Here is a 19,745-nt window from a genome sequence, read left to right on the forward strand (position 1 = left end):
CTCTACCCTGACACTAGTGACAGAAGATCCCTCCCAGAATCCTCCGCGCCTCCATAGCAACACTTCCTGGGGTCGCCCCGGCAAGATCAGCTGTCCCTATGAAAGGTACGAGGACTGGTGATGAGCAGGCTGTACATGCTGCTACTCTGTAATAGGTCTGTATCGCGATAGTGATCTATAAATATTATACTATTTATTACATATCACCAGCTGCTTTATTATCATCTGTATTCTGACTGGTGTGTTGCACAATTTCTGATTTTCCCCTTAAAAGGGTTAAATAAAAACCTCAGGCAGCCCCTGTAATAAAATATCAAAAGGAGCCATATTCGCTTCTTTTCCCCCTGCTGCTCATGTCACCCTCCGTGCACTGCAGGCAGTCCCTGGTCTCAGACACACATGCCTTTCAGTGCCTTTTTTATTGCAGTGCATTTCTGTGCCCATAGCATGTGAAGAAAAATCACCACGGAAAAAAATACTGAAAAAAATGCGTGTTTTTTATGTCTTCGATTTTTATTTTCTCCTAGAGGCTAATTAGCATATTATATCTATCGTTTTTCTCAATAACGGCGGCGGGCAGGGAGATGGCACTAATACAGTTATGGCACCACGTCCCTAATGTCAGCCAGCTCAATACCCATTTTTCAGATGACAGAAACCCTTTAAGTTGCATTACTGAAATAAATGAACTTTGCACGATATTCACATTTTCGAGTTTCACCTGTATATGTAGCAACCCCTGCACTGCCGGTCTATATATATATAGTAACCCCCGCACTGCCAGTCTATGTATACACTACTCCCAAAAAGTTAGGAATATTTGGCTTTTGGGTGAAATTTATGGAAAATGTAAAAAGTTCACACTACAGTGATATTATATAATGAAAGTAGAAGCAGCAATGGTGATTTCCTCATCTCAAATAATTGATTGAAACAAAAGCCAACACCAGTGGTGGGTATACCGCCACAAAAATGTCAGTGTCTCAAAAACTTGTCATGTGGCCTTGATGTCTCCTGCTGTTCACAAGTCGACTTGTCTGCTGAGGCATGGCATCCCACTCGTCTTAAAGGGCGGCCATCAGGTCATTGAGGTTCTGGGGTACAGAGAGCCTCTACACGGCGACTCAGCTGATCCCATAGGTTTTCAGTGGGATTCAGGTCTGGACAGAGGTCGCGATAATGCTTGTACAAATGTTCAGGCCATTTTACTCCCTGGAAAAAGACTTATGCGTATTTTTACGCATGGTCTTTTTCTAGTCAGGAGCGCTGTATCAGAAGCTGCCAGCTGCAGCTTCACGTGGGCGCTGTGTATGGCAGCAGTGGTCTTATGTTTAGTGTATGATGTTGGATAAATGTAAAATTGTCTACATTTATTTCTGCATGGGAGACTAGCAATGGTTTCCCTGCAGAAATAGCGGCCTCATAACGCTATGTGAGCCTACGCATAATATATATAAATTACCGCAAAATTCGTACTCCTCCTCGGCTAAAAATACTCAATACAAAAAATTAAGACGAGTATTTTTACTCTTCTGGAAAAAATGTAGTGTGACCTCTGCTGCCGGAGATTTATTAACCACCTCCGGACCGCCTAACGCAGGATCGCGTTCCGGAGGTGGCAGCCCTGCGCAGAGTCACGCATATATGCGTCATCTCGCGATGGGCGAGATTTCCTGTGAACGCGCGCACACAGGCGCGCGCGCTCACAGGAACGGAAGGTAAGAGAGTTGATCTCCAGCCTGCCAGCGGCGATCGTTCGCTGGCAGGCTGGAGATGTGTTTTTTTTAACCCCTAACAGGTATATTAGACGCTGTTTTGATAACAGCGTCTAATATACCTGCTACCTGGTCCTCTGGTGGTCCCATTTGTTTGGATCGACCACCAGAGGACACAGGTAGCTCAGTAAAGTCCCACCAAGCACCACTACACTACACTACACCCCCCCCCCCGTCACTTATTAACCCCTTATTAGCCCCTGATCACCCCTGATCACCCCATATAGACTCCCTGATCACCCCCCTGTCATTGATCACCCCCCTGTCATTGATTACCCCCCTGTAAAGCTCCATTCAGATGTCCGCATGATTTTTACGGATCCACTGATAGATAGATCGGATCCGCAAAACGCATCCGGACGTCTGAATGAAGCCTTACAGGGGCGTGATCAATGACTGTGGTTATCACCCCATATAGACTCCCTGATCACCCCCCCTGTCATTGATTACACCCCTGTCATTGATCAACCCCCTGTAAAGCTCCATTCAGATGTCCGCATGATTTTTACGGATCCACTGATAGATAGATCGGATCCGCAAAACGCATCCGGACGTCTGAATGAAGCCTTACAGGGGCGTGATCAATGACTGTGGTGATCACCCCATATAGACTCCCTGATCACCCCCCTGTAAAGCTCCATTCAGATGTCCGCATGATTTTTACGGATGCACTGATAGATGGATCCGATCCGCAAAACGCATCCGGACGTCTGAATGAAGCCTTACAGGGGCATGATCAATGACTGTGGTGATCACCCCATATAGACTCCCTGATCACCCCCCTGTAAAGCTCCATTCAGATGTCCGCATGATTTTTACGGATGCACTGATAGATGGATCCGATCCGCAAAACGCATCCGGACGTCTGAATGAAGCCTTACAGGGGCATGATCAATGACTGTGGTGATCACCCCATATAGACTCCCTGATCACCCCCCTGTCATTGATCACCCCCCTGTAAAGCTCCATTCAGATGTCCGCATGATTTTTACGGATGCACTGATAGATGGATCCGATCCGCAAAACGCATCCGGACGTCTGAATGAAGCCTTACAGGGGCATGATCAATGACTGTGGTGATCACCCCATATAGACTCCCTGATCACCCCCCTGTCATTGATCACCCCCCTGTAAAGCTCCATTCAGATGTCCGCATGATTTTTACGGATGCACTGATAGATGGATCCGATCCGCAAAACGCATCCGGACGTCTGAATGAAGCCTTACAGGGGCATGATCAATGACTGTGGTGATCACCCCATATAGACTCCCTGATCACCCCCCTGTCATTGATTACCCCCCTGTAAAGCTCCATTCAGATGTCCGCATGATTTTTACGGATGCACTGATAGATGGATCGGATCCGCAAAACGCATCCGGACGTCTGAATGAAGCCTTACAGGGGAGTGATCAATGACTGTGGTGATCACCCCATATAGACTCCCTGATCACCCCCATGTCATTGATTACCCCCCTGTAAAGCTCCATTCAGATGTCCGCATGATTTTTACGGATGCACTGATAGATGGATCGGATCCGCAAAACGCATCCGGACGTCTGAATGAAGCCTTACAGGGGCGTGATCAATGACTGTGGTGATCACCCCATATAGACTCCCTGATCAACCCCCCTGTCATTGATCAACCCCCCTGTCATTGATCAACCCCCCTGTAAAGCTCCATTCAGATGTCCGCATGATTTTTACGGATGCACTGATAGATGGATCCGATCCGCAAAACGCATCCGGACGTCTGAATGAAGCCTTACAGGGGCATGATCAATGACTGTGGTGATCACCCCATATAGACTCCCTGATCACCCCCCTGTCATTGATCACCCCCCTGTAAAGCTCCATTCAGATGTCCGCATGATTTTTACGGATGCACTGATAGATGGATCCGATCCGCAAAACGCATCCGGACGTCTGAATGAAGCCTTACAGGGGCATGATCAATGACTGTGGTGATCACCCCATATAGACTCCCTGATCACCCCCCTGTCATTGATTACCCCCCTGTAAAGCTCCATTCAGATGTCCGCATGATTTTTACGGATGCACTGATAGATGGATCGGATCCGCAAAACGCATCCGGACGTCTGAATGAAGCCTTACAGGGGAGTGATCAATGACTGTGGTGATCACCCCATATAGACTCCCTGATCACCCCCATGTCATTGATTACCCCCCTGTAAAGCTCCATTCAGATGTCCGCATGATTTTTACGGATGCACTGATAGATGGATCCGATCCGCAAAACGCATCCGGACGTCTGAATGAAGCCTTACAGGGGCATGATCAATGACTGTGGTGATCACCCCATATAGACTCCCTGATCACCCCCCTGTCATTGATCACCCCCCTGTAAAGCTCCATTCAGATGTCCGCATGATTTTTACGGATGCACTGATAGATGGATCCGATCCGCAAAACGCATCCGGACGTCTGAATGAAGCCTTACAGGGGCATGATCAATGACTGTGGTGATCACCCCATATAGACTCCCTGATCACCCCCCTGTCATTGATTACCCCCCTGTAAAGCTCCATTCAGATGTCCGCATGATTTTTACGGATGCACTGATAGATGGATCGGATCCGCAAAACGCATCCGGACGTCTGAATGAAGCCTTACAGGGGAGTGATCAATGACTGTGGTGATCACCCCATATAGACTCCCTGATCACCCCCATGTCATTGATTACCCCCCTGTAAAGCTCCATTCAGATGTCCGCATGATTTTTACGGATGCACTGATAGATGGATCGGATCCGCAAAACGCATCCGGACGTCTGAATGAAGCCTTACAGGGGCGTGATCAATGACTGTGGTGATCACCCCATATAGACTCCCTGATCAACCCCCCTGTCATTGATCAACCCCCCTGTCATTGATCAACCCCCCTGTCATTGATCACCCCCCTGTCAGGCTCCATTCAGATATTTTTTTGGCCCAAGTTAGCAGAATTTTTTTTTTTTTTTTCTTACAAAGTCTCATATTCCACTAACTTGTGTCAAAAAATAAAATCTCACATGAACTCACCATACCCCTCACGGAATCCAAATGCGTAAAATTTGTTAGACATTTATATTCCAGACTTCTTCTCACGCTTTAGGGCCCCTAGAATGCCAGGGCAGTATAAATACCCCACATGTGACCCCATTTCGGAAAGAAGACACCCCCAGGTATTCCGTGAGGGGCATATTGAGTCCATGAAAGATTGAAATTTTTGTCCCAAGTTAGCGGAACGGGAGACTTTGTGAGAAAAAAATTAAAAATATCAATTTCCGCTAACTTGTGCCAAAAAAAAAAAAAATTCTATGAACTCGCCATGCCCCTCATTGAATACCTTGGGGTGTCTTCTTTCCAAAATGGGGTCACATGTGGGGTATTTATACTGCTCTGGCATTCTAGGGGCCCCAAAGCGTGAGAAGAAGTCTGGTATCCAAATGTCTAAAAATGCCCTCCTAAAAGGAATTTGGGCACCTTTGCGCATCTAGGCTGCAAAAAAGTGTCACACATCTGGTATCGCCGTACTCAGGAGAAGTTGGGGAATGTGTTTTGGGGTGTCATTTTACATATACCCATGCTGGGTGAGAGAAATATCTTGGTCAAATGCCAACTTTGTATAAAAAAATGGGAAAAGTTGTCTTTTGCCAAGATATTTCTCTCACCCAGCATGGGTATATGTAAAATGACACCCCAAAACACATTCCCCAACTTCTCCTGAATACGGCGATACCACATGTGTGACACTTTTTTGCAGCCTAGGTGGGCAAAGGGGCCCATATTCCAAAGAGCACCTTTAGGATTTCACAGGTCATTTACCTACTTACCACACATTAGGGCCCCTGGAAAATGCCTGGGCAGTATAACTACCCCACAAGTGACCCCATTTTGGAAAGAAGACACCCCAAGGTATTCCGTGAGGGGCATGGCGAGTTCCTAGAATTTTTTATTTTTTGTCACAAGTTAGTGGAAAATGCTTATTTTTTTTTTTATTTTTTTTTTCATACAAAGTCTCATATTCCACTAACTTGTGACAAAAAATAAAAAGTTCCATGAACTCACTATGCCCATCAGCGAATACCTTGGGGTCTCTTCTTTCCAAAATGGGGTCACTTGTGGGGTAGTTATACTGCCCTGGCATTCTAGGGGCCCAAATGTGTGGTAAGGAGTTTGAAATCAAATTCTGTAAAAAATGACCTGTGAAATCCGAAAGGTGCTCTTTGGAATATGGGCCCCTTTGCCCACCTAGGCTGCAAAAAAGTGTCACACATCTGGTATCTCCGTAATCGGGAGAAGTTGGGGAATGTGTTTTGGGGTGTCATTTTACATTTACCCATGCTGGGTGAGAGAAATATCTTGGCAAAAGACAACTTTTCCCATTTTTTTATACAAAGTTGGCATTTGACCAAGATATTTATCTCACCCAGCATGGGTATATGTAAAAAGACACCCCAAAACACATTCCTCAACTTCTCCTGAATACAGAGATACCAGATGTGTGACACTTTTTTGCAGCCTAGGTGGGCAAAGGGGCCCACATTCCAAAGAGCACCTTTCGGATTTCACAGGTCATTTACCTACTTACCACACATTTGGGCCCCTAGAATGCCAGGGCAGTATAACTACCCCACAAGTGACCCCATTTTGGAAAGAAGAGACCCCAAGGTATTCGCTGATGGGCATAGTGAGTTCATGGAAGTTTTTATTTTTTGTCACAAGTTTGTGGAATATGAGACTTTGTATGAAAAAAAAAATAAAAAAAAAAATCATCATTTTCCACTAACTTGTGACAAAAAATAAAAAATTCTAGGAACTCGCCATGCCCCTCACGGAATACCTTGGGGTGTCTTCTTTCCAAAATGGGGTCACTTGTGGGGTAGTTATACTGCCCTGGTATTCTAGGGGCCCAAATGTGTGGTAAGGAGTTTGAAATCAAATTCAGGAAAAAATGAGGAGTGAAATCCGAAAGGTGCTCTTTGGAATATGGGCCCCTTTGCCCACCTAGGCTGCAAAAAAGTGTCACACATCTGGTATCCCCGTACTCAGGAGAAGTTGAGGAATGTGTTTTGGGGTGTCTTTTTACATATACCCATGCTGGGTGAGATAAATATCTTGGTCAAATGACAACTTTGTATAAAAAAATGGGAAAAGTTGTCTTTTGCCAAGATATTTCTCTCACCCAGCATGGGTATATATAAAATGACACCCCAAAACACATTCCCCACCTTCTCCTGAGTACGGAGATACCAGATGTGTGACACTTTTTTGCAGCCTAGGTGGGCAAAGGGGCCCATATTCCAAAGAGCACCTTTCGGATTTCACAGGTCATTTTTTACAGAATTTGATTTCAAACTCCTTACCACACATTTGGGCCCCTAGAATGCCAGGGCAGTATAACTACCCCACAAGTGACCCCATTTTGGAAAGAAGAGACCCCAAGGTATTCGCTGATGGGCATAGTGAGTTCATAGAACTTTTTATTTTTTGTCACAAGTTAGTGGAATATGAGACTTTGTAAGAAAAAAAAATAAATAAAAAAAAATCATAATTTTCCGCTAACTTGTGACAAAAAATAAAAAGTTCTATGAACTCACTATGCCCATCAGCGAATACCTTAGGGTGTGTACTTTCAGAAATGGGGTCATTTGTGGGGTGTTTGTACTGTCTGGGCATTGTAGAACCTCAGGAAACATGACAGGTGCTCAGAAAGTCAGAGCTGCTTCAAAAAGCGGAAATTCACATTTTTGTACCATAGTTTGTAAACGCTATAACTTTTACCCAAACCATTTTTTTTTTTTACCCAAACATTTTTTTTTTATCAAAGACATGTAGAACTATAAATTTAGAGCAAAATTTCTATATGGATGTCGTTTTTTTTGCAAAATTTTACAAATGAAAGTGAAAAATGTCATTTTTTTGCAAAAAAATCGTTAAATTTCGATTAATAACAAAAAAAAGTAAAAATGTCAGCAGCAATGAAATACCACCAAATGAAAGCTCTATTAGTGAGAAGAAAAGGAGGTAAAATTCATTTGGGTGGTAAGTTGCATGACCGAGCAATAAACGGTGAAAGTAGTGTAGGTCAGAAGTGTAAAAAGTGGCCTGGTCTTTCAGGGTGTTTAAGCACTGGGGGCTGAAGTGGTTAAACTGTCTTAGTTGCCCATAGCAACCAATCAGAGTCCTCCTTACATTTTCCAAAGGAGCTGGGAAAAATGAAAGGTGCAAGCTGACTATTGCTATTGGCAACTAAGCCAGTTTTCCTTTACACCAGTTTTGATAAATCTCCCCACTGGGTGTGCAATTCAGTCTTTAACCTCTTCAGGACACATGACGTACCGGTACGGCATGTTGTCCTGGTATTTAAGGACACATGATGTACCGGTACGTCATGTATAGTTCTGATCACCGTCGCCCGGCACCTTGGCTAAATGTGCGACCACCCCGTGTCGGCGATCGCCGCAAACCGCAGGTCAATTCAGACCTGCGGTTTGCGGCTTTTACCTGTGGTTGCGGCGGTGATCGGAGGTGCCATCGGGTCCCCATGCGGCTGTAGGGGGGACCCGATGGCATGGAAGGCAGCGTGATGCCTAAGGAAGGCATTGCGCTGCCTTCTGGTGACGAGCCTGTGAGATCCAGCCCCCTGGATCTCACAGGCCGGAAGCTGTATGAGTAATACACACTGTATTATTCATACAGCCAATGCATTCCAATACAGAAGTAACCGTCACCTCATCCCGCAAAAAATAAGCCCCTACCTGAGACAATCGCCCAAAAACTATGGCTCAGAATATGGAGACACTAAAACATAATTTTTTTTGTTTTAAAAAAGCTGTTATTGTGTAAAACTTACATAAATAAAAAAAAAAGTATACATATTAGGTATCGCAGCGTCCGTAATAACTTGCTCTATAAAAATATCACATGACCTAACCCCTCAGGTGAATACCGTAAAAAAGTGAAAATAAAAACTGTGTAAAAAAAGCAATTTTGTCACCTTACATTACAAAAAGTGTAATAGCAAGCGATCAGAAAGTCACACGCAAGCCAAAATAGTGCCAATCAAACAGTCATCTCATCCCGCAAAAATCATACCCTACCCAAGGTAATCGCCCAAAAACTGAAAAAATGATGGCTCTCAGACTATGGAAACACTAAAACATGATTTTTTTTTTGCTTCAAAAAAGAAATCATTGTGTAAAACTTACATAAATAAAAAAAAAAAAGTATACATATTAGGTATCGCCGCGTCCGTGACACCTTGGTCTATAAAAATATCACATGATCTAACCTGTCAGATGAATGTTGTAAATAACAAAAAATAAAAACTGTGCCAAAACAGCTATTTCTTGTTACCTTGCCTCACAAAAAGTGTAATATAGAGCAACCAAAAATCATATGTACCCTAAACTAGTACCAACAAAACTTCCACCCTATCCTGTAGTTTCTAAAATGGGGTAAATTTTTTGGAGTTTCTACTCTAGGGGTGCATCAGTGGGGCTTCAAATGGGACATGGTGTCAAAATAACCAGTCCAGCAAAATCTGCCTTCCAAAAACCGTATGGCATTCCTTTCCTTCTGCGCCCTACCGTGTGCCCGTACAGCAGTTTACGACCACATATGAGGTGTTTCTGTAAACTACAGAATCCAGGCAATAAATATTGAGTTTTGTTTGGCTGTTAACCCTTGCTTTGTTGCTGGAAAAAATGGATTAAAATGGAAAATTTGCCAAAAAATTGAAATTCAGAAATTTCATCTCCATTTGCCAATAACTCTTGTGGAACACCTAAAGGGTTAACGACGTTTGTAAAATCAGTTTTGAATACCTTGAGGGGTGTAGTTTCTTAGATGAGGTCACTTTTATGGAGTTTCTACTATAGGGGTGCATCAGGGGGGCTTCAAATGGGACATGGTGTAAAAAAAAACAGTCCAGTAAAACCTGCCTTCCAAAAACCGCATGGCATTCCTTTTCTTCTGCGCCCTGCCGTGTGCCCGTACAGCAGTTTACGACCACATATGGGGTGTTTCTGTAAACTACAGAATCAGGGCCATAAATATTAAGTTTTGTTTGGCTGTTAACCCTTGCTTTGTAACATTTATCATGTAGAGAAAGTTAATACAAGACACTTACTAATGTATTGTGATTGTCCATATTGCCTCCTTTGCTGGCTGGATTCATTTTTTCATCACATTATACACTGCTCGTTTCCATGGTTATGACCACCCTGTAATCCATCCGTGGTGGCGGTAATTATAGCACACTATAGGAAAAAGTACCAGCCTATGTGCACCCCATGGTCCCGGCCACCAGAGAGGCTCTTTTTCCAATAGTGTGCAAGCACGACCACTGCTGCTGGATTACAGGGTGGTCGTAACCATGGAGACAGGCAGTGTATAATTTGATGGAAAAATGAATCCAGCAAGCAAAGGAGGCAATATTGATAATAACAATACATTAGTAAGTGCCTTGTATTAACTTTCTCTACATGATAAATGCCACTTACTGAAGTGAGACAACCCCTTTAATAGGTTGGTGACAGAGAGATGGGTCACATGACAGAGAAAAAACCCAATTAAGAATAACAATGCTAAAGGAGTTGACCCATCTTGCCTTTTCCAGGGTGAGATGGGACCAAGCGCCAGTCCCAAACAACCAAGCGGGCTATCACTCTGCTGTTTCTCCCATTGTAGCGAATGGGAGCTTTACCAACAGCGTAGCAGGACTGCTGCTGCCATAACTTCTGGAGTTCCAGAAGCACTGCACATTGTTCTACTATGCTGCTTCTTCTGGAAAAGAAGAATACTTTGGTACATTTGTAGACATACTTTAGGTCACTTTTGTAATGTTCTGCCCAAGTTTCAAAATGGTATTCTAATATGTGTGGGCAAGCACCATACCATATTCATGAGCAGGGCCTGCCTCCCGTTAAAGGGCTTGTCCAGCATAGAGAATTATAGAAAAAATAAAAGAAGTGATACCTCATCAAGCCTACCGCTCCCATTCCAAAGTTTACCAGGTCCCTTCTTGATACATAGGAAACAGTAGATGCATGCTCAGCCAATAACTGACTGCAGCATCATCTTCTTCTATTTCCTGTGTGAGCTGCAGCCAGGATGTAGAGACCAGCGGGTATTCTGTAAGCATTGGAACAGCAAGTGCGGGAGTAATGCTTTTTTTTTTTAACCCATTCTGCTCCTTATCTAAAAAGATTTGTCCCTCTGTACAACCCCCTTAAGGAATCCAAGGCATGTTGCCATCATCCCAATTTGTCTATAGTCTAAAGTTTTTGCAAAAACTTGTTTTCTTGTAGTTTTCACCCAAATCCTGGTTGAAGAGAAGGCCGCATTCCGTGCGAGCGCTGCCTTCTATTCATTGTTTACCTGCTTGTCTTTGACACTGCAGCGATGAGCAGGTGTAATTACAAGAAGCCGTCCCATTCACTTCTATCGGACGGCTCGTTCCTATATACTTGAATACTACAGAACTGTCCGATAGAAGTGAATAGGACGGCGTCTTGTAATTACACCTACTCACTACTGCGAGCAGGTAAACAATGACGGTAAGGCTGAGCTGGCACAGCGCGAGCCTTCTCTTCAACCAGCTGGTCGGAGGGGCTGCCACTGCCAAGTGTCTGACCCCCGCCAATCCTGAGAATAGGTCATCAATAGTAAAAATCCAGCAAAACCCCTTTAACCTGTTACGGACACAGGGCGTACAGGTACGCCCTGATGTCCCAGTACTTAAGGTCACAGGGCGTACCTGTACGCCCTGTGTATTTCCGATCACCGCAGCTCGGCGGGCGGTGATCGGAACTGGGTGCCTGATGAAATCAATCAGCAGGCACCCTGGGTCAATGCCAAGGGGGGTTCTTTGACCCCCCCCCCCCCCCCCGTATCGGCGATCGCTGCGGATTAACCCCTTCTATGCCGCCTCAGGCTGGGTCTCCTAGGCAACCTGTTTGTGTACTACTCACTGTAGTACACGAACAGGCAATGCATTACAATACAAATGTATTGTAAATAATGCATTGCAGAGGGGATCAGACCCCCAAAAGTGAACATCAGAAATAAAGTAAAGGAAAAAAAAGTGTTTTTAATAAAATTAATAAAGTAAAAAACGCCTCTTTCCCCTTATTTTATAATTTAAAAAAAACAGAAAAAAAACTAAACACACACATATTAGGTATCGCCACGTCTGTAATGACCGGCTCGATAAATATATTACATGATCCACCCTGTCCGATAAATACCATTAAAAAAAAACACGGTGTAAAAAAAAAAAAAACATTTTTGCCACCTTACATCACAAAAAGTGCAACACCAAGTGATCAAAAAGACGTATGCCCCCCAAAATAGTACCAATCTGACCGTCACCGCATCCCGCAAAAAATGAGCCCCAACCTAAGCCAATCGGCCAAAAAAATTAATAAAATATGGCTCTGAATATGGAGACACTTTTTGTTTAAAAAATGAAATCATTGTGTAAAACTTACATAAATAAAAAAAAGTAGACATATTAGGTATCGCCGCGTCCGTAATAACCTGCTCTATAAAAATATCACATGACCTAATCCCTCAGGTGACTACCGTAAAAAATAGAAACGGTGTAAAAAAAAGCCATTTTTTGTCACCTTACATCACAAAAAGTGTAATAGCAAGCGATCAAAAAGTCATACGCACCCCAAAATATTGCCAATCGAAGCATCATCTCATCCCAAAAAAAAAGCTTTGTTATGTAAAACTGAAACAAATAACCAAAAAAAGTTGTCATATTTGATATTGTCGCGTCCGTGACCACCTGCTCTAAAAAAAATACCACATGATCTAACCTGTCAGATGAATGTTGTAAATAAAAAAATGGTGCGAAAACAGCTATTTTTTGTTACCTTGCCTTACAAAAAGTATAACATAGAGCAACCAAAAATCATATGTACCCTAAATAGTACCAACAAAACTGCAACCCTATGCCGTAGTTTCCAAAATGGGGTCACTTTTTTGGGGTTTCTACTCTAGGGGTGCATCAAGGGGACATGGTGTCAAAAAACCAGTCCAGCAAAATCTGCCTTCCAAAAACCATATGGCCTTCCAAAAACCATATGGCGTTCCTTTCCTTCTGCACAATGCCATGTGCCCGTACAGCAGTTTACAACCACATATGGGGTGTTTCTGTAAACTACAGAATCGGGGCCATAAATATTGAGTTTTGTTAGGCTGTTAACCCTTGCTTTGTAACTGAAAAAAATGGATTCAAATGGAAAATCTGCCAAAAAAGTGAAATTTTATCTCTATTTTCCATTAATTCTTGTGGAACATCTAAAGGGTTAACAAAGTTTGTATTGTAAAATCAGTTTTGAATACCTTGAGGGGTGTAGTTTGTAAAATGGGGTCATTTTTGGGTGTTTTGTATTATGTGAGCCTCACAAAGTGACTTCAGACCTGAACTGGTCCTGAAAAAGTGGGTTTTAGAAATTTTCTGAAAAATTTCAAGATTTGCTTCTAAACTTCTAAGCCTTCTAATGTCCCCAAAAAATAAAATGGCATTCCCAAAATGATCCAAACATGAAGTAGACATATTAGGAGTATAAAATAATAACTATTTTTGGAGGTATTACTCTCTAATATAAAAGTAGAGAAATTGAAATTTGGAAATGTGGAAATTTTTTGAAATTTTGGGTAAATTTGGTATTTTTTTTATAAATAAAAATTATTTTTTTTTACTCCATTTTACCAGTGTCATGAAGTACAATATGTGATGAAAAAACAATCTCAGAATGGCCTGTATAAGTAAAAGCGTTTTAAAGTTATTCACACATAAAGTGACACTGGTCAGATTTGCAAAAAATAGCCTGGTCCTTAAGGTGAAAAATGGCCGTGTCCTTAAGGGGTTAAAGTCTGCAGTGTATATTAGCCTGGTGCACCTTCCTTTGCACCCCCCTTACAATTTCCAGGAATTGAAGGGCACTGATGTATACAGGCATAAATCAATCTTGTCAGTCATTGTTTTTATCAAAACAGCAGAATGGGGCAGATTTACTAAGCCTGTAGGTGGCCTAAACTTCCAGTGAGCAGGCTGGAAAAAGTTGTAGAATCCATAATTGTGTCAATATGCTCTACTTTGTAGACAGATTCTAGGTGCAGACACATACATCTGGGTAAATATGTTTTCTAGTATACTGAACTTGTGGTTGTTATATATGGTTATATGGTTGTTGATGTTCTGATAAATAAGTGAATATTGTGTTCAGTGTGAGATTGTGAACCACATGCAAACAAGAGAGAATTTGATTGGCTGTCCATCTTTGGTTCTTTGGACATTGTGACATCAGACACATTATATAAGGAGCTGCAGAGCTAACATTCTCTTGAGGGTTGTAGTTGACAGTGGAGTATTTTCAGTGTTGGTGAGCAGTTTGTACGCATTGAATATGGACAGTGAGGACTACCCAGATGAGAAATGGAGAAAGAAAGTCGAGGAGACAGAGCCAGCATTCTGGCCTTCTCAATTTGGAGAGGTCTTTCGGCCCAGTCTAGAGACCATTCCTGAAGAGGAAGAAAATGAGGAAGGAGAGTGGATGCAGGATGACGAGGAAGAGAATGGAGATATGGACAAGCAAGACAACATCATTGGACCAAGAAGATTCCAAAATTGCTTTGATAAAATCGGTGAGGAAGAGGAGGAAATTGAAAAGATTCATAAGAGAAGAAAGTGGTGGATTCCAAAATGTCTCAGAAAGAACAACAACAGCAGAGGAGCAAAGGCCCAGAAATCGGGATTTCTTAGTGCAGTCTTCTGCTGTTGCAAGTGCAACATCAGGACATTGGAATAAAGAACTAAACATCAAAAACAGTTCCACCATGATAACATCAGACGTTCATATTAACATCAGTATTGAAAGATAATATTGGACTTACCATCTTCATCAGTGACCAGGCACCTGACATAAGACCTGCAGGGCTGGAGATACCTTGAACATATCATCTGAGAGTTTTCAAGCATTCACGGATTTAATGTTCGTTATTTATTGTTATTTTTATTTGATTAACTCTTAAAAAATAAAATCGTTTTCTCTCAGCTCATGTGCTTTCTGTCTGGTATATTATGGTCAAATCTTGTTAGTTGTGGACTGTGGGGAGGGTAGAAGATCTGGGTTGCATCCTTTGTGGGAGCTGTATTCATGGCTATATTAGCTAGTTAGAGAAAGTATTGACCGTTAGAGAATCTGTCACCAGTTTTTTGGTGTCCTAAGGAAAACAAACTAGTGACAGATCCCTACTTTCTTTAGTTGACCCAGCCGCTTTGCTAAAACCTTGTATTTCATGCCGATGAGTCCCATATTCATAAGCTCCTGGCTTTTTCTGCCCACCTGCTGCTGATTCAGTTGGAAAAAACTGTCAGTCAGTGGCAGGGGGCACAGAAAGGCAGGAGCTCATGAATATCAGGACTTGTTAGCATGTGCTGGAGCTGTAAGGGGCCATTTACACAGCAGCTTTTATCGCATAATTTTGGTGTGGACAGCTACGCCAAAATTTTGCCAAAAAAACATCGGCAGCCGCGTCCTATCTTCCTCCTATTCACTTGAGAGCCACAGCCGCGCCGAGACCGGACATGTCCCTTTCCATATTTAATGTAGGCATACAGATGTCATGGGGTGGGGGGGGGGGGGGGGATCCGCAGGCCATTCCATTTGAGGTACCCCAGTCTCCAGCAGCTGTTCCCTAATGATGCGACCTCGATGAGCTGGAGCATTGTCCTCCATAAAGATGAAATTAGGCCTGTGTTGTTCATGCAGAGGCACATTTACTGGATTGATGTTATTCAAGTAGTATAGGCTTGTCACTGTACCATTCACAAAGTGTAGGGCAGTTCTGTATTGACTAGACACACCTGCCCACACTGTAACACCACCACCACCAAAGGTTTGTGTGGTGACAACAGTAGCTGATGCATAGTACTCTCCTTGGCGTCTTCAACATTGTTGACAGCTATGATTTCTGCTCAGCGTGAATCAACTTTCATCAGTGAACAGCACTGAGGCCAACGGTCCCTCGTCCAGCATGGATGCTCCCTGGTCCATGGAAGACGATGATGCCTGTGCCTGGTGGTGTGGTCAGGTACCCTTGCAGGTCGTCTAGCACGCAGCCACGCTATGGTAAACGGTTTAGAATGGTCTGATGTGAGACCTCCCTTAAATGTGCCCGGAGTTATGTGGCATTCATCATCCGGTCCCGCAGGGCATTGTTTACAATGAAGCGGTCATCAGTGTGGGATGTGGCCAAAGGACGTCCACATCTATGCTTTTCTGTGACTCTTTCAGTCTCTCTGTATCTCTGTTGCAACCTGCTGATGACACTCTGACACTCTAAGCTCAGTGGCCACTTCTGTCTGAGAACATCCTGCTTGAAGCCTTGCAATGGCGAGGTACTGTTGATCAGTTGTTAGGTGTTATCTTGGTCTCATGATGTCAAAATGTGAACAGCATGAGGAGGAGGACTGTTTAAATACCAATTCTAACTGAACCAGGAAATGTAACAGGTGATTCATGGATCAAATACCTGTTGTGAATTTTGCCATTAACTCCTTGTTAGAGAACAGCAGGTTGTGCAAAAAGTACTGAAACTCTGAACAGTTGGACATGTGCATTCAGAGGTTTAGAGAAGGTCACATTAAGTTCACCTGTAAAGGTTAGAGTGCATTTTAAGTTCATCCTGAAATTTTACCCACAAGTCAAATAGCCCTAACTTTTTGTGAGTAGTGTATATAGATTGGCAGTGCAGGCGTTACTACACATATATAGATTAGCAGTGCAGGAGAAGACGGCAGGGTGAGCAAGTAAGCGACACAGCGGGCGGGCTTAGTAACGCAGCAGGCTGGTGGGGTTAGTGGCAAGCCAAATCGATTTGCTGATTCAGTAAAAAAAAAAAAACAATAGTCGAAGGCCTCATGAGCGAATTAATTAAATTAATTCAATTAATCTCCCAGCCCTACTAGGAGCCCATGGGCGTAACTATAGCAGCCATAAAAGATTGGACCTGTATGTGGGGAATAACAATATGCTGCATTTTCGCTATAATGTGTTTTTTCTGATAGATGGTTTATTATACATACCTTTAAATATTGCTACTTATACTGCTTTAAAATTTTCTCACACTAGGTAGTGGGGGCCATATCTTATTTTTCTATGGGACCCTATGAATTATATTTACGCCTCTGTAGAAGCCCCAAATGTAATAATCCTAAAGGGGTATTCCACTGAAGAAACACACCGATTTCCTGCCGTGTTGTGACAGGAATAGGAGGTGGATTGCTTTAGGAACCCCGGCACTGTTGGAACGACAGCGGTGGGAGGTTGGCAAGTATACCTTCTTTTATTTTTGACGGCATGTGCAGCTTTTTTCTTGCACTGCAATAAACCTTTATAATCTTTTTTCTTCCTGATTATCATATTATTATTATTCTACATTTCCAGGAAAACAACCAATCACAGACTCCTTTCTACAAGATAGACCCCAGAGCTGATCATCTAAGGATGGAGAAGAACAAGAGCGCCATAAAAGAGCAAATATTAAACCTCACACTTGAGATCCTCTATATGCTAACTGGAGAGGTGAGGGATTCTGGGAAATATGTCACATGACCTCACTGTTAGCTCTATTAGACTATGTGCACGCCATGTTTAATGTGCCACCGGGAAAGTTCCCAACCCACATGCTAAATGTGCTTATACAAACGCAAAATACAAATGTGATAGCACTCTACATCCAGCATTCTGCCCTGCCTCTATGCTGGATGAGGCATTGGTGTACATTTTGGCCAAAGAGTAATAAGCCACTCACCGCGTCAAGGTCGCCTCTATGGAGTGGTCCCTAACACTAGTTCCTACCTGTTTATGGGCCATAATAGCCACACAAAGTCCAGGGAATGCAGGTCAGCATGCACGCCAAGCACACTCTGCTTTTAACCCATTACAGCTTTCATCGGATCCAGGGATGCAAGTACCAACATGCATGTTGGTACTTGCATCCCTGGATCCGATGAAAGCTGTAATGGCACCGGACGGGGTTAAAAGCAGAGTGTGCTTGGCGTGCATGCTGACCTGCATTCCCTGGACTTTGTGTGGCTATCATGGCCCATAAACAGGTAGGAACTAGTGTTAGGGACCACTCCATAGAGGCGACCTTGACATGGTGAGTGGCTTATTACGCTTTGGCCAAAATGTACACCAATGCCTCATCCAGCATAGAGGCAGGGCAGAATGCTGGATGTAGAGTGCTATCACATTTGTATTTTGCGTTTGTATATGTATTTCGCCATAGTGATGTGCACCACATACAGGGTTGTGCTGACTCAATCACCCACATTTTTTAAATGTGCTTATAGCCTTGCCTTGTCAGACGAGGGCATAATGACAGAAATAAAATTGTTGTCTACAGATCTTTGGGGATTGGGTCTCTCTAGCCTGGAACCTACAATATGGTTTATTTAAATGGAATATCTGAAACTAGACAAATATTGGCAGGGGGCTGGACATGATGTAACAAGAAAAAAAGAATCCACTCAGCACATCAGTGTCCTGCTTCCAGGGCCACGTCTCCCAACATCTCCACTTCCAATCCCTGCTGGACCAGATGTGTGACATGCAGTCTACATGCATGTGATCCCTGCCAGCCAATCAATGGCCTCAGTGTTGACATATGCAGGAACGGCCGGGGACGGGGGCCGTGGTGCTGGAACTTGGACACTATGACAAAGTGAGTTTTCTTTTTCTCGTTACAACCTGTCCAGACTCCTGCCGATAGTTGTCCACTGTCGGACATTCTCTTTAAAATGCTTAAAAGGGTTTTTCCAACATCCGCCTTTTAATTAAACAATATATTATCTGCACATTTTTTCTTTCTATCGCCACAACTCATTAGAATCCACCTATCTGGAACGCAGTTCCACTAGTCCTACGGAGACAGAGGGACCAGGTCTGCGGGTGTCCCGTTTCAGTTATTGAAGGGATGAGGGGTCAGTCTGGCAGTAGATGATGGCTCAGGTCACGAGGGTAGGCAGAAGTCAGTGGTCGAGATTTACAAAGCTAAATGCTCCAAAACTCTGGCTTAATTTGTGCCAAAAAATTGCATAAATTCTTTGCACCACATTTATAATGTTTTTAGGCATTTTTTGTGCCTCTCTTGATAAGGGGCGTGGCTTAGCAGGAAAAAAGTTTGGTTTAAGATGCACCAAATTTATCATCCAGCATGAGACACTGCATCCATCTATAGACTGACTGTCAAAATATTGGACAGGATTAGTAAATCTGCTCCACTTTGGGTTTAGCATTGTGGACGCACGATTTTACTGTTATAAGAGTTCAGACAACTCTAAAGGAAATTTAAAGGAGGAATGTAATGATACAAAAGGTGGGTTTCACTGGACTTTTTCTAGTGACATGTATGCTTCAGCTAATTACTTCAAGGGGTTCTCCGGGAATTAAGAAAATGAAAATACTTAAATATTAATGTATTCTAAATAAATTCCCAAATACCTTTCATTAGTTACAATGGCTCATTTTGTCTAGGGAGCAATCATCAGGGGAAATAAAATGGCCGCTGTCCTATTAGTACACACAAAACCTGTCCTAATCGCACAGCAGGACAAGTTACTTCAGAGCACTGAGCTAAAGAGCTGCCTCCTCCTCTCTGCTCTGCTTGTCAGGGATTATGATCCTGAATACAGCTGATAAGATCTTCAGCCGAATCTCTGTAGGAATGGAGTTCATGAGGAGACATGAAGTACAGAGAGGACGGACAGGATAGACTGTGGTAATGGAGACTGCATACAAGAGCTGCTGCTCCTCAGCCACATCCCTACCTCCTCTCTGTACTTCATGTCTCCTCATGAACTCCATTCCTACAGAGATTCGGCTGAAGATCATATTAAACTGTACTGAGGAGGATGAGGCAGCTCTGCAGCTCAGTGCTGTG

At 43.2% G+C, this 19,745-nt stretch overlaps 1 protein-coding gene across 5 annotated transcripts in view; it reads left to right on the top strand.

The window, feature by feature from the left end:
* LOC121004110 (oocyte zinc finger protein XlCOF8.4-like) overlaps positions 1-19,745 on the top strand; it is a 25,089-nt gene continuing 5,344 nt past the window's right edge. For 2 of the 5 annotated variants that reach the window (XM_040436227.1, XM_040436223.1), the window contains exons 1-3: positions 1-105; positions 16,931-17,124; positions 17,246-17,383. Coding sequence is in view for 4 of the 5 variants with exons in the window: in XM_040436223.1 (XP_040292157.1) it covers positions 17,306-17,383 (78 nt within the window). In the remaining variant the exon portion in view is untranslated. Of the gene's footprint in view, positions 156-16,930; positions 17,129-17,245; positions 17,384-19,745 lie in introns of all 5 variants that reach the window. The other 3 variants (XM_040436224.1, XM_040436225.1, XM_040436226.1) reach the window with 3 other exon arrangements.

Source organism: Bufo bufo, chromosome 6 (genome assembly GCF_905171765.1).
Source record: "Bufo bufo chromosome 6, aBufBuf1.1, whole genome shotgun sequence".
NCBI classification, from domain to species: Eukaryota; Metazoa; Chordata; class Amphibia; order Anura; family Bufonidae; genus Bufo; species Bufo bufo.